This window comes from Vespa mandarinia, chromosome 2, assembly GCF_050613455.1.
Source record: "Vespa mandarinia isolate Hongniang chromosome 2, ASM5061345v1, whole genome shotgun sequence".
Classification (NCBI taxonomy): Eukaryota; Metazoa; Arthropoda; class Insecta; order Hymenoptera; family Vespidae; genus Vespa; species Vespa mandarinia.
Genome location: NC_140811.1, coordinates 240,113 through 252,726, shown reverse-complemented (window position 1 = coordinate 252,726; position 12,614 = coordinate 240,113). Strand labels below are relative to the sequence as shown.

The following is a 12,614-nucleotide window of genomic DNA, read 5'->3' as shown; positions in this document are numbered from 1 at the left end:
CCGTTCGTGACGGAAATCGTCCGGATGATGGATCGTCGATGACTAATAATAGACTCTCTATCGACTTGTAAAAATTCAACGACAATCTTTCGAACTAATATCGAATGTTTGTTAATTTATACCGTTTTTCCTTTTTCTTTCTTTCTTTTTTTCTTTTTTTTTCTTTTTTTTTTCTTTTTGACTTTCTTTAAACTCCAGTATTAAGGAGCCAAGTATCATAAATATTCCGCATAAAATGAATTGCTCATTTACCGATACTACCCCAACCCCCCCCCCTCCCCACCCCGGCTCCAGCCTACATCGATGAAAGATACAAGAGCAAAGACGAGGATGGTCGCTTTGGAATGGAGATTTAAGGTACCGATGTGGGTGTGGATGCCGCGTTGTTTCGTCCTCGAGGAATCCTGACTGTCGTTGGTGTTGCATTCGCCGCCAGTGTGACGCCCTTTTGCTTGTTCCAGTCCAGGACCTTTCGCGCTCGATCTCACGCACGACACACGTGTGCACGCCCGCTTGTCGCTTGTTGCTTAACGTTAATTCGGTCCAGACTTTTGGATATAGAATATTATGAGTCACGCATAATAGGCTTAGAGCGGCAACTCCTTTTCTACCTTTTGCTAAATAGAGAGGAGAAAAGTTTGAGAGAAAAAAACTTGGTTTCACGAAGCAACCACTCGGCTAAATCGTCGAGTATCGAAATTTTATTTAATTTCTTACAATTTCTCGATTCGTTCCGACGAACTTTTGTTTCTGTTAAAATATGAACGATCTATCTTTCCTCAAGTATCATAATGCCGATATAACGCGAGCCTTTTCGAAGGAGGAAAAAAGCAAAGGATGAAACAGAAATGAAACAAAGTTTGATCACTCTCGAGAACGTTCGAATCGTGTGAAATTACTTTTAAAATATAATCATACAATTTTTCGAATCGTATCTTTTGCTACTGGAAAGTTATGTTTCTCTACTCGAAAAAGAGATAAAGAGTTGGAGAGCATAAAAGTGGTCTACACACACACACACACACAAAGACAAGAGTGCAAAGCGAATGGATCCGTCGACGACTAGGCAAAGGGGGAATGGGATTTATCGTTGGCGCGAAGGAACAAGAGGAAGAAACGAGGGAAGGTAGTAACGAGAAGTGCCAGAAGAAAGATAGAATGAGAGAAAGAGAGAGAAAAGAGAGAATTTCCTTAAATTGCACTTTGTAGCTCCTGAGAGACCTTACACAGAGATTTCGACGCCCACGGCGAGGGATAACGAGGCACTCTCGTCCCCCGCCCCTACCCTCCCCCTCCTCCTCCTAACCGCCCCCATCTCTCTCACTCTCTATTACTCTCTCATTCGCTCAGTCCCTTTTCGTGGAGGTGAGACACACGCCGGTGGGTCCTACGTGCGGCCCACGGAGACATAATTGATATCTGGGGAAGGAACATAGAGGAGAGAACGGACTACAAAGGTGGTCCAAAAGCGAGAGAGACGGAGAGGAAAAATGACCTTTAACGGTATCGAGGAGAGAGAGAGAGAGAGAGAGAGAGAAAGTGAGAGAGAAGCGAGAAGAAAAAAGGATCGGCCCGTGGACCACCGCGATCGCGCGCGAGAATCGCCTGGCTGGCTTTATTTCTTGAATGCCGACGAAACGAGAGAGAGAGAGAGAGAGAGAGAGAGAGAGAGAGAGAGAGAGAGAGAGAGAGAGAGAGAGAGTGAAGGAGGGAGAGAGAGAAAGATGACCAGCTAAGCGCCAGGGCAACGTGCACGCGGTCGATTCCTTCCTTCCTTCCTTCCTTCCTCTTTAACGTCTCCTTCCCTCTAATCCTCAGCTTCCGCGGCCTGTGCAAACATCACGGACTGACCACACCCCCTCCATCCCTTTGGACCCGTGCTAATTGCTAATCGTCGTGTACGATGCGCCGAAGGAACCTTCGCCACTCTCCTTCCTTTCGATCTCCCACACACACCGTTCATATATCTCTTTCTAGATCTCTCCGCCTTTTTCGCTCGTTAAAAATTAACAGAGAGATTTTTCTTGAAAAGGGCCTTCACCTCGCAAGAACCTTACTATTTCGGATATCGAACGATCTATCTTCTTCAACTAGCTTTACCAGAATACCGTTGGCATTCCATTTGTAACATGCGTAAGTCATAATCCATCGTTCAATTCTGATGACTTAAACGGAGTCAAAAGTGGGCAGGTACGACGTAGGAAGCGTGATAAACGAGATTACCGTTTTATTCGCTATCGCGACGAGATAATAAGTATGCAGAAGGGTGTAAGGTGCTACGAATCGCGGCTACGAGGAAATCCAGGTTACCCTCGTTCGCCCGTAAATCATGCTACAGTTAGAGAGAACGCGCGATTGCAATTCCTCTCTCTCTCTCTCTCTCTCTCTCTCTCTCTCTCTCTCTCTCTCTCTCTCTCTCTCTCTCTCTCTCTCTAGTTTCTCTTGAATAATTGCATCTACCTTCAACCACCTGCGGCGTTAATCCAATTATTGAACGCTGGCTCGCGCGCGCGGTAATAGATGAAAATTTTCAACGAGCCGGTAACACCGTCGAAAGACCAAAAAGAAAGAAATATCTATCCTTTGTATGGTCGATCTGCGAACGAGGAAGTAATTATCGCGAAAAGAAAAAATCGAAAGGTGATACGATTTTTCTATCCGCGTGATACGTTCATAACGTTTATTCGACGTTATTTCCATCGATCGTTTCTTTTGTCTTTTTCATACTTTGCCGACAAGAGCATCGAAGTGAATCACGGTAGGGTAATTTCAATCGTTCAACGAGATATCGATCGCGAGCCGTAATAACGGAGGAAAAGTTTGAAGTAGGACGAAATTAGGCCGAGGAATCACGGGACCGGGGCAGATAGCAATTATCCGTGAGAGAAATCCGTAAGAATAAATGATGAGCTTTGAGTAGCTCGTAGAAACTTTCTTGTTTCTCGTGGTTACGCGCCTTACCACGAGGCCATTCGATCGAATAAGGAAGGACGAATGGAAAAGGTAGCAAACGCGAAATCGAAACGCGAAGGTACAGTATATATACTCTTTCGTCCAACGTAAGAAGATCGTGTTTGCTTTTGGAAAAGGATTTCAACGGTTTCTTCTTCTTCTCTACTACTTCTACGTCTTTCCCCTTTGGTTCGAAGCATTTGCAAAGCCGTCAGAGATTCGACGATAATCTCCAAGTGGATTTCATCTTTTACCCGGTAAAACCGAGCGGCCCGAGGAAAACAGATAAACGGATCAGCCTTTGACAAGTTGGGTTCTCCATCTCCAGAAGGAAGAATGGGAGAAGGAGACACGGGAAAAAAAGTCCGAGGAAGGATCTAACAGGTATTTCGAGAATTTCCGACGATATGTTAGCGTTCCCGAAATATCGCTAAACCGAATTACATTTCTCTTAGCAGCCAACACAACTAATGTTGGACGTAAGCGCACGACTAAGCGGAGCGATTGGATTTCATTGAAAAAGGACGTCTCCCTCTTTCTCTCCTTCGCGAGAATATAATGCGGAAGGTAAACCAACTAGCCGCTCTTGCATCGTCAATTAAGCGAAACGTCATCGGAAGGGTCTCCCTTTCCCTTTCTTCGCGCTTCGTTTAACTCGCGATTGCGGATCGTTTCTCGATTTTCCGCCACTCAAACGTCGTTTCCGTTCAACTAGGAGAAATTCTATGGGCAACGAGGAGAGCTAAGAAAAATAAGAAAAACTTGTCAGCTAGTTTTGAGCTCGGACAATAGGTCCTCTCCTCCCGTCGCCGCATTGCACTTCCAAACGACAAGATTATCATTTTCTCGATATTTATCTTTGAGTTTCTGCCCTCGTTTTCGAAAAACCATTGTCGTGGCTTCTTAGACGGCGAATACCCTCCACCTCGCTCCTCTTTAGCCCCACTAACACTGGTACTTTCCTAGTTGACAAATAGGCGAACAAAGGAAAACTCCGGAGGCAACCGACGTTACAGTCGGTCCATTTAACCTAGTACTAGGCCACTTCGATCGGTCCTTTTTACAAAATCGGCGGTTTCCCCTTTTCGACGACTTACTTCGTTCCTAGATCTTTTTGGCCAAATGTTCTCGATATGCCAAGAATAATGATACCCCGTCGTTAAACGCTGATCTTAATCGTTAACTCGTGAATCAATCGTGATCAAACCAGTCGCGTTGATCTCTATACCCTGATGATGATGCTTTTTATTTCATTTGAAAACATTTCGATGTTTCGCCGATCATAAAGGATATTTCGATGATCCGTCGTTCCTTTGGAAAATAATTTTTATCAAGTCTTATTCATAAGAGCCCGTCGTCGAATGATACAGTGGGCGATTACGGTAACGTTTACAATACGATACGAATATCGGGAGACATCGATAAGGAAGGATTTAGCTTCGGTCAGTCAGAGAGTACTGTGCCAGCAGAGTCCCGAAATAACTTTCTCGAACGGTCGAGCAGGCAGCAGCACTGTCTGTGCCGCGACAATGCCATTGCTCTTGAGATAATTCATCGCTATCTACCAACTTTCCAGAGTAAAATCGAATAATTGTATATCGTAGTTTTCAACATTTATCATTCCTCGACTTATTCGTTAGTCGCGATTTAACTTTTGTCAACATTATTTTTCTATAAATCGTTACCGTCATAAATTTTGCGATCTACGAATTACAACTAAAGAAAAAAAAAAAAAATGATGTTTGATGTTAGAAAAAGAGGGAAAAGAAAAAAAAGAAGAAAGAAAGGAATACTCACCACATTGACAAAGTCCTGGAAGGTAATCGCGTCGACCTTCGATTCTTTTGCCCTCGCTAACAGGATATCTCTCTTGTTCGCTGGTATTTCCGCTTTCCATTCGGCACTTTTTAACGCTACCAGAAAGTCCTCCAATGGTATCTCTCCGAAACCCTCGGGATCGAACTAATTGCAAGAGCATAGCACATTTAATTCTTTTTCTTTCTATTCAGAGATTTGTCTTTAGAGAAATCAACCTGTCTAACGTCGTACCTTGTCGAACAGCATCCGCCATTTCTGAAAAGAAAAAAGAAAAAAAAGAAAAAGAAAAAAGAAGATAAAAACCGATAAAAACATTTACGAACACAAATATAAGCAATGTAAAGCATCTAGAGCATTCTGTGAGAATCGTCTTGAACGGAATGTTAAGGCGAAAGGTACGAAGGTAGGTTTCCTTTCTATCGAGGTATCTATACCTAAAAATGTTCATTGAAAGGAAATCCGCCTTTGAAAAACGATAATCCGGTCGTTCGTTCTGATGCTCGTACACGGAAGAAGAAAGCCAAGTTATCCCATTCTGGATTCTGAAAAATTGGCTGGGGAGACACCTGTCGTAAACATTTTTCTTTTTTTCTCCCTTTTTTTCCTTTTTTCTTCGAGATTCCAAACTCTCGAATACGTGCCAAAATGCAAGAACGAAGGATTTATACTCCCACCTTGCTTCTCTCTTCTTCCCTCTTTTTGCATAGGAAGTAGGAATATTTTCCAGTACAGTTTATATGGGTCAGGACTCGTTCTTTCACGATCAAGAAAATACATCGCGAAGTTCTAAGAGACCGCGTAAATCGATCAAATGATATAAAAGGTAAGTTTGCGAATACCTATAATAATAATAACAACAACGACGAGGATAAAGAAGAAGAAGAAGAAGAAGAAGAAGAAGAAGAAGAAGAAGAAGAAGAAAAGCTTAGTGTCGTGCTTACGTCGTTGAGAAGTTCCCTCCTATACTCGGACTCGTCGATATCGATCTCCGAAGCGAGATCGGTATGATCGGTGACGTATCCATCGTAGTGCGCGCTGTTAGCCTCGCTACGCGCATACTCCTCCTCTTCCTCGACGGCACCGGCGATGGTCGGTATCGAGGCACCGCTTGCCAGTAGCATTACCGCGCGTGGCACAACGTCACCGGACGAATCTCCTCATTCCTCCCTCTTCCGTCTCTTTTCTGAAACGTTACGCAAGAACGCTCTACTCTTTGGAGAATACTCGATAAGAAGAAAAACAAACGAACGAAAGGAACAAACGAAACAAGGGTAAAAGGAGTCCCGGCTAACGAAAGAAATTGGTCGTTTCTTCGACCATCTCATGTCCAATTCACGCGATAATATCTATCGATCGATCGCGTCCTCTTCTTAGGGCTGGTTAGAGCAATACCCTTGAAACAAACTAAGTACTTACTAGTATACACTAGGGTGCACATCGCGTTATACTAGTAAGTGCGATGGCGCCGTTTCCATGGCGATGCATCGACTCTGCTCGTCTGGGAAGGAACGAGATACGTCGCCTATTTACCCACCTCTCTCTCCCTCGCTCTCTCCCTCTCTCTGTCTGCCTATCTGTCCTTTTTGCCAAATCGCCAGATATGTCGTCCGATAAAATACGAGGATTACGTTGACGATCAAAGGACGACACTGATAAAAGCGTACTATCTGTCTTCGCATGTCGAGTAACTTTTCTTAAAACTTTAAATCGTATCGGCACAAAAGAGAGAGAGAGAGAGAGAGAGAGAGAGAGAGAGACCCTTCAAATTCAACCTTTCTCTCCTCGTTTAATCGTTTCGGGTAAACAGATCGATATAATTTTTTTTCAGAAAATACGCTCAACACCCTGACTAAGAAATGGATTCTACGATCGAAGCGATCCCGCAGAAAAGAAGGGATATAAAATCGTTCAAGGGAGGATAAACTACAAAAGCCTTAACACGCAATGCATTCGGCGCAGTCTCCTAAATCCCGCAGTAGTCTCCCCTCTTCGCGCCATTTTCTTTGCTTCTTTCGTTCGCTCGGCACCCTTCATTTCGGTGCAACGTCATTGCGGACCCACAGAGGAGACTCACCCCTCGACGTCGACACGACTCGACTCGACTCGACGTCGTCATAGTCGTTTCCACCCCACCGGTGGTTTCACCCGCGTCTCTCCCTCTTTTTTCTCTTCTTCGCACTACTTCGACTTTGTCTACTTTCCTCCTATTTGCTCCCATATACGTTTAATCTACGTACATGGATCGACCGCGTTGTTAGCTCGCATAGACTAGAGCAGTCAACTGGAGAGTATTATAATCTGACAAAATGATAAGATCGTTTCTACGTGGTCCAACCATATACTTACGTATATTCCTCATTTTGTTTGTTTATCCTCTCACGAAGAAAAGGTCTAAGGGGAGACGTAAGAAAATCTAGAGGACGTTCACCCGAGATGTCTTAAGGTCGTTGACCTTGAAGAACGTTCAACGTTGGACAGGTATCGTTACGGAAGGTGCTTCGTCTAACACCCTCGCCTGTATCTACTTACGTCGAGCCACCCTACTAGTATGAGGCGTTATGTTACGGCTCGTGAACCGCCTTTTTTTCTTCATGGACGAAACCTTCTCCTCCGAGTTTGTATCTACTCGAGATATTAGATACGCGTACGCGCGTATATGTAAGAAGACGGCGAACCTTCCGTAACCGTGACACGCGCGCGCGCAACAGACCGAACGAGATAGAGAAAACGAGGCTACGGTGCACTGGAGCGTTATCCGAGGACGCGTCGCACGCGCCCTAAACTCGTACGGGAAACATCACGGGAGATTTACGATATCTGTTTTGATTTGTAGGAAAAAAGAAAAAAAATGAGACGATCGCTTTACGACGCAATTCGTCTTTTAAAGAAACAAATGAGAGCAACTAATGATCGCGTCGATTAAACGAACTTTCTCGTTAATTAGCACGTACCACAATAGGACGGAAACGCATAGGTTGCAACATAATAATAGGACGGAAACGCATTGTACGGGAAACATGCAGATGCATACGTAAGAAACGTCGGATTTTCCGCTGATCTTTCTGTCGATCAAGGTGAATATAATAATACTAGAGGTATCTTAGTTCAGTGATAGTTTCGTCGAGTTGTGTCGCATTTTGTAGGATTTTTGAATAACGTTTGAAGAATGAAATGATCTTGCTCACCTGTTACGAGGACTTTTCCTTTGTAGGAGAAATGCAACCGGTAGCATGGACGAAAGTTAATCGTATCGACGACATGATCTCGGAATAACGGAGCTCGATCTTATTTCTTTTTTTTTTTTCGTTCGATTAACCTCCTTACAACGAAAGAATCTTGAAGCGCCGCACGTAGACGCGCGCGCAACCTTGCTCGCGAAACGAGAATTGTATTCTCGACGCGGCACGGTTTTGGCGGGAGAAAGCGCGATTCCCATTGGCCATCCGTAATTCCTAAACGAAAGTCGTCGACCTTTGAATCGCGAACGTTGAATCGATTGCCGCTTGAATGATTCGGTCGGATTTATACGGAAAAAAAAAAAGAAAAAAAAAAAGAAAAGAAAAAAAACGCGAGTGTATAATTTCCCTAAAAGAGCTCGAGGGGTGATAATAACACGTAAGAAAAAATTTGTGAAACGATGACGAACCGTTATTCGAATTGTAATATGATATCTTTTTCATATAAAAAGGGACTTTTCAAAGCCAGGTACGATCGACTGGGGCGTTCGAAAGAATTTATAACTCATCGTTAGATCCTCGTGTTTTCGCTGGCGATAGCATAGAAAATCGCGAGGGTGGAGGTGGAAGGCGCCATGCATGCGGAACTGCGGCAACGTGCTGCTGCGCGGCACATTTCGATCGATAAGAGAAGACGCGTTTTACCGCGGCGTGCTCGACCGATCACGGCTAAGCGTCACGTGCGCCTTCTTTCTTTCCTCGCGTCTAATATATATTTTTACTAGACGACAGCGCAACGATCAAAGCTCAAACGATGTGCGATGGTGTGACGAGTGAAAAGTAAAAGAGCGAACACCGAGGAAACAACGTTCGAATCTTTTTAAAGTCCCCGATAGTATTATAACGACGTCGTCAATGGAAAACGCGTGACGCGACTGACGACGACGACGAGGAAACCTTTGCCGCCCTCGTCCGCTGACCCCCTCGCCGTCCCCTCTTTCAACCCTCCACCAACAACGCCACCCCCTAACAACGTGCCCCCTACCCCGCCCGGAATTCGCTTCACCCTCCCACGAAAGCGTTCTCTCAACTCGAACTCGTCGAGGCTATTCCCTCGTGTTTATCGACGGAGCCACATTCTGCTTTTTCCCTTCGCCTTCTCTTTCCCTTTATCTTTATATCTTCCTTTCTATTCGTCAATTTTAAAGTCGACTTTAAGGTCGACGACGACGACGACGACAATTCGCATTAACATTTTCGATACTCGTTACGATAAATACTCGATCGATTATTAGCGATACACAAGAGACTTCTAATTAGGTTAATAATTTACGTTGAACGTACGTGTACGACGTGTGCTGTATAAGGTTAAAATGTCATATTTTATTTCCAACATACTTTTGTTATCTCGCCGAGATATTGAATTGTGGGAGGCGCAGTTGACACAGTTGCGTCAAATGTCAGCTGTCAAAAATTGGTTATCTATAGAACGGCGCCACGTTACGTTCCACGTTCGCTATGTAGATAGATGGCTTTTTTAAGAAGGTTAACTTTGTTAGGTTATGTTTCTCTCTGTCCAATATGTACGGGCGGGCGTGCACTTGAGCTCTTCACTTTTTTAGACTTTTTCCTTTAACTTGGTGTATGAAAAGATCGCGAATGAAGAACGGAAATAGAGAAACGATGTCGTATTTGCGCGATTGGAGACAAGCTTTGCGCGTTCCTCACGTTTATCGAGTGGCGAATAGTACTTTTTACATTCAAAGACAATTTTTAGCCATGATATGCGTTTTATTGTGCGTCCCGCTCTTCCTCTTGATCTATCCCTTTTTCCGAAACATCATTTGCACGCCCGCCACCCATCAACAACCTTTGTCCCAATGTCGCTATTATAGATACAATAAAACTTATCCAGCCACATCGCCTATCAGGACGTCCAAAGGTATCACCTACAGAATAGCTATAGTCAGCGATTTAGATCACGACTCCAAAGCCTTAGATAAAAAGGATACTTGGTATAGTCTTATGAAGACGGGTAGTCTCTTCTGGAATCCATCTACAAATTTTCTTTCGATTCTCTGGGACGACAGGACTCTTGTTTTGTCTTCGTCCTTGGCTATGAAATCTAGAGGTATGGAATTATCGGAATTGATCACCTTCGATGGCCATCTGTTAACCTTCGACGACCGAACTGGGATGATATATCATATAGAAGATAATCAGGCCTACCCTTGGGTCATCTTATTGGACGGCAATGGAAAAAATCCAAAAGGTAAGATATTTCATGGAAAATATATATCGAATGGATTGTATAAGTTTCTTCATTCTCTACCCTTTATAGGCTTCAAGTCAGAATGGGCAACGGTTAAGGATGAACAATTGTACGTAGGGAGTATGGGAAAGGAATGGACCACTCCTTCGGGTGAATATGAACACAATAATCCCCAGTGGATCAAAGTAGTTTCCCCTAAAGGAGAAATTCACTCCATAAATTGGATTTCAAATTACAAGAGACTGAGGCAAGCGATTAATATTGAGTATCCAGGTATGCTTATTGGTCATAATGTAAAACCATGAAAATAATTGTTAAAGGTTATTCTTTTGATAGGTTATATGATACATGAATCAGGTGCATGGAGTGATATACATAAAAGTTGGTTCTTTCTACCAAGGAGATGTTCCAAAGAACGCTACAATGAAACCAAGGATGAGACAATGAGCTGTAACGTTCTCCTAACTGCTGATGAAAATTTTGTAGATATTAAGGTCAATATTAAATGATATTTAGATCAATTTTAATCGTTTAGTTTTAATGCACTCATTTAAAGGATAAATCTAATTTATAGGTTAAAGAAATCGGTGAACTAATTCCTGTTAGAGGCTTCTCGAGTTTCAAGTTCCTACCGGGATCCGAGGACACGGTCGTAGTAGCGTTAAAAACGGAAGAATATCAGGGGAAAACGGCAACGTATATTATGGCATTCTCTATAGACGGTACCATTATAATGCCGGAAACGAAAGTAATGGATAAGAAATTCGAAGGATTCGAATTTATATGACGATTCCTATGGTCGTAGTTTATTATTATTAATAGGACAAATTGTAAATAAGTGTAAAAATTCTTTAGGGAATCATTTTATACTGATACAGGAAAAGAAAACTATTCTACTTGTAACAATACTCGAGCATTGTCCTACCGCGTGGCCAGAGGTACCACTTATGTTTTCATTTCTATAGATTAATAATGGTCGATTTGAGATGATTGTCTTACGTACAAATCTATTAACATGTAATTAAAGAATATTGTAAATATTTGCATAAGTATTTATGTGTGTGCGCGCGCACACACACACACACACACACACACACACACACATACATACATATGCATTGAAAAATTTTCATCATTCGCCGCGATTCGTAATAAGCGATATTATTTTTTTTCGGGCAAACGTTAATGACATTATAAAAATATAAATGCTCGTCGAATTTGAGAGATTTTTAAGCTTACACTTTACGATCAATCAACGCTTATTTTCTCCGACCGATGGTAATGTGACCCAACGATCGTGATACGTTAAATTATTAATTTATTAGATCATGAATATTCCCTCGTTGCAAGAGATAATAACTTTAAAGTTTTCTGTCGCGGTACGATAATACAGCGAATAAATTAGAATTCTTCGAAAGCTACAGTATCCTTTCGTTTCGTCGAACTCCAATAATCAACGAATTTGATTTCGTTTCCTTTCCGTAACTACGTTCCGAGTAGTAACGCGAATGCATCATCGATCACTCTATTTAAACTATTCATAAAGTTTTTACATGTTGCATTTAAAGAATATAAAAAATTCTGAATTATATATTCAACGATACTAATATCAAAACGTGTCGTGTTGGTGTGTTGTCAAGGTCACAGTATTTCTAGGATAAAATCAATAAACACCTATATATGAATTCTGAAGAAGGTGGTGGCAGCAGTTCTGCGCTCGTAGAGTTTAGTTTATCCATCGCGCCACGGCGAGATCGAGTCGTCCTCGCGCCCTATAAAAAAAATTGACCGTTCTTTCTTCTGATTTCTGTTAGCTGGTCCATCGGAACGATCGAAATAACTCTCGATCGACTCTCGATCGACGTTCGGTGTACGAGAGGTTTAACGACGTCGGCTCGGCTCTTTCAACGACTCGATTATTAAAGCCGTCTTTGGTGAAAAAAGAAAAAAAAACATACGATTAACGGAAGACGAACAGGTGAGAATATTTGGTTTTTTTTTTTATCACTTGTCACAACTCGGCGAGTAGAAAAAAATTTAGCAGAATTTTATCAGCTCCAAAGGAAACTACTCTAAAAAGAAATATCGGGCAAGTCGGTGAACGAATCTACGACGATTTATCAAGCTTATCTTATCGAGAGAAGACACACTTTTTTCTGGCACCTTGACTTTGCATATCTTTAAACTGCAACCGAATACTTATCCTCGAGTACACTCGTGTAATACTTATACGGACGAGCGTAACGAGTCGTAAACGTAAGGAAGTACCGCTCAGATTCTATATATTTCATTCTCATTTTCGCACAGTGAAAACGCAACCCACGTATAATTCGCGAGTACGACCAGACCATATCACCTAGATTTTTACGAAAACATATTCCTTCTTATATTCGATC

The 12,614-nt window shown here is 42.5% G+C and overlaps 2 protein-coding genes across 5 annotated transcripts in view; one reads left to right on the top strand and one right to left on the bottom strand.

Moving 5' to 3' along the window:
• stet (stem cell tumor) overlaps nucleotides 1-8,290 on the bottom strand; it is a 230,120-nt gene extending 221,830 nt beyond the window's left edge. For all 3 annotated transcript variants that reach the window (XR_014981797.1, XM_035888029.2, XM_085655013.1), the window contains exons 1-4: nucleotides 7,956-8,290; nucleotides 5,712-5,953; nucleotides 5,002-5,025; nucleotides 4,750-4,914 (exon numbers count right to left, since the gene is read on the bottom strand). Coding sequence is in view for 2 of the 3 variants with exons in the window: in XM_035888029.2 (XP_035743922.2) it covers nucleotides 4,750-4,914; nucleotides 5,002-5,025; nucleotides 5,712-5,891 (369 nt within the window). In the remaining variant the exon portion in view is untranslated. The remainder of the gene's footprint in view (nucleotides 1-4,749; nucleotides 4,915-5,001; nucleotides 5,026-5,711; nucleotides 5,954-7,955) is intronic.
• Nucleotides 8,291-8,659: 369 nt separating this feature from the next.
• On the top strand, nucleotides 8,660-11,312 carry LOC118451462 (soluble calcium-activated nucleotidase 1). Of its 2 annotated transcripts, none has more exons than XM_085655017.1 (4): nucleotides 8,660-10,218; nucleotides 10,288-10,491; nucleotides 10,576-10,712; nucleotides 10,793-11,312. In XM_085655017.1, exons 1-4 carry the CDS (start codon nucleotides 9,591-9,593, stop codon nucleotides 11,003-11,005), a joined length of 1,182 nt encoding a protein of 393 aa, XP_085511143.1. In that variant the 5' UTR covers nucleotides 8,660-9,590; the 3' UTR covers nucleotides 11,006-11,312. The 2 variants fall into 2 exon arrangements, with proteins under 2 accessions (XP_085511143.1, XP_035743930.2); XM_035888037.2 differs by having other exon boundaries at nucleotides 8,667-10,218; nucleotides 10,555-10,712.
• The last annotated feature ends 1,302 nt before the right edge of the window (nucleotides 11,313-12,614 follow it).

What these genes read in the sequence shown, in the direction of transcription:
- LOC118451462 (XM_035888037.2), top strand. Translation starts at nt 9,591, where the DNA reads ATGAAAAGATCGCGAATGAAGAACGGAAATAGAGAAACGATGTCGTAT. An exon ending in GATTAATATTGAGTATCCAG is followed by an intron (nt 10,492 to 10,554) that starts GTATGCTTATTG and finishes TTCTTTTGATAG; the next exon opens with GTTATATGATACATGAATCA. An exon ending in AAAATTTTGTAGATATTAAG is followed by an intron (nt 10,713 to 10,792) that starts GTCAATATTAAA and finishes TCTAATTTATAG; the next exon opens with GTTAAAGAAATCGGTGAACT.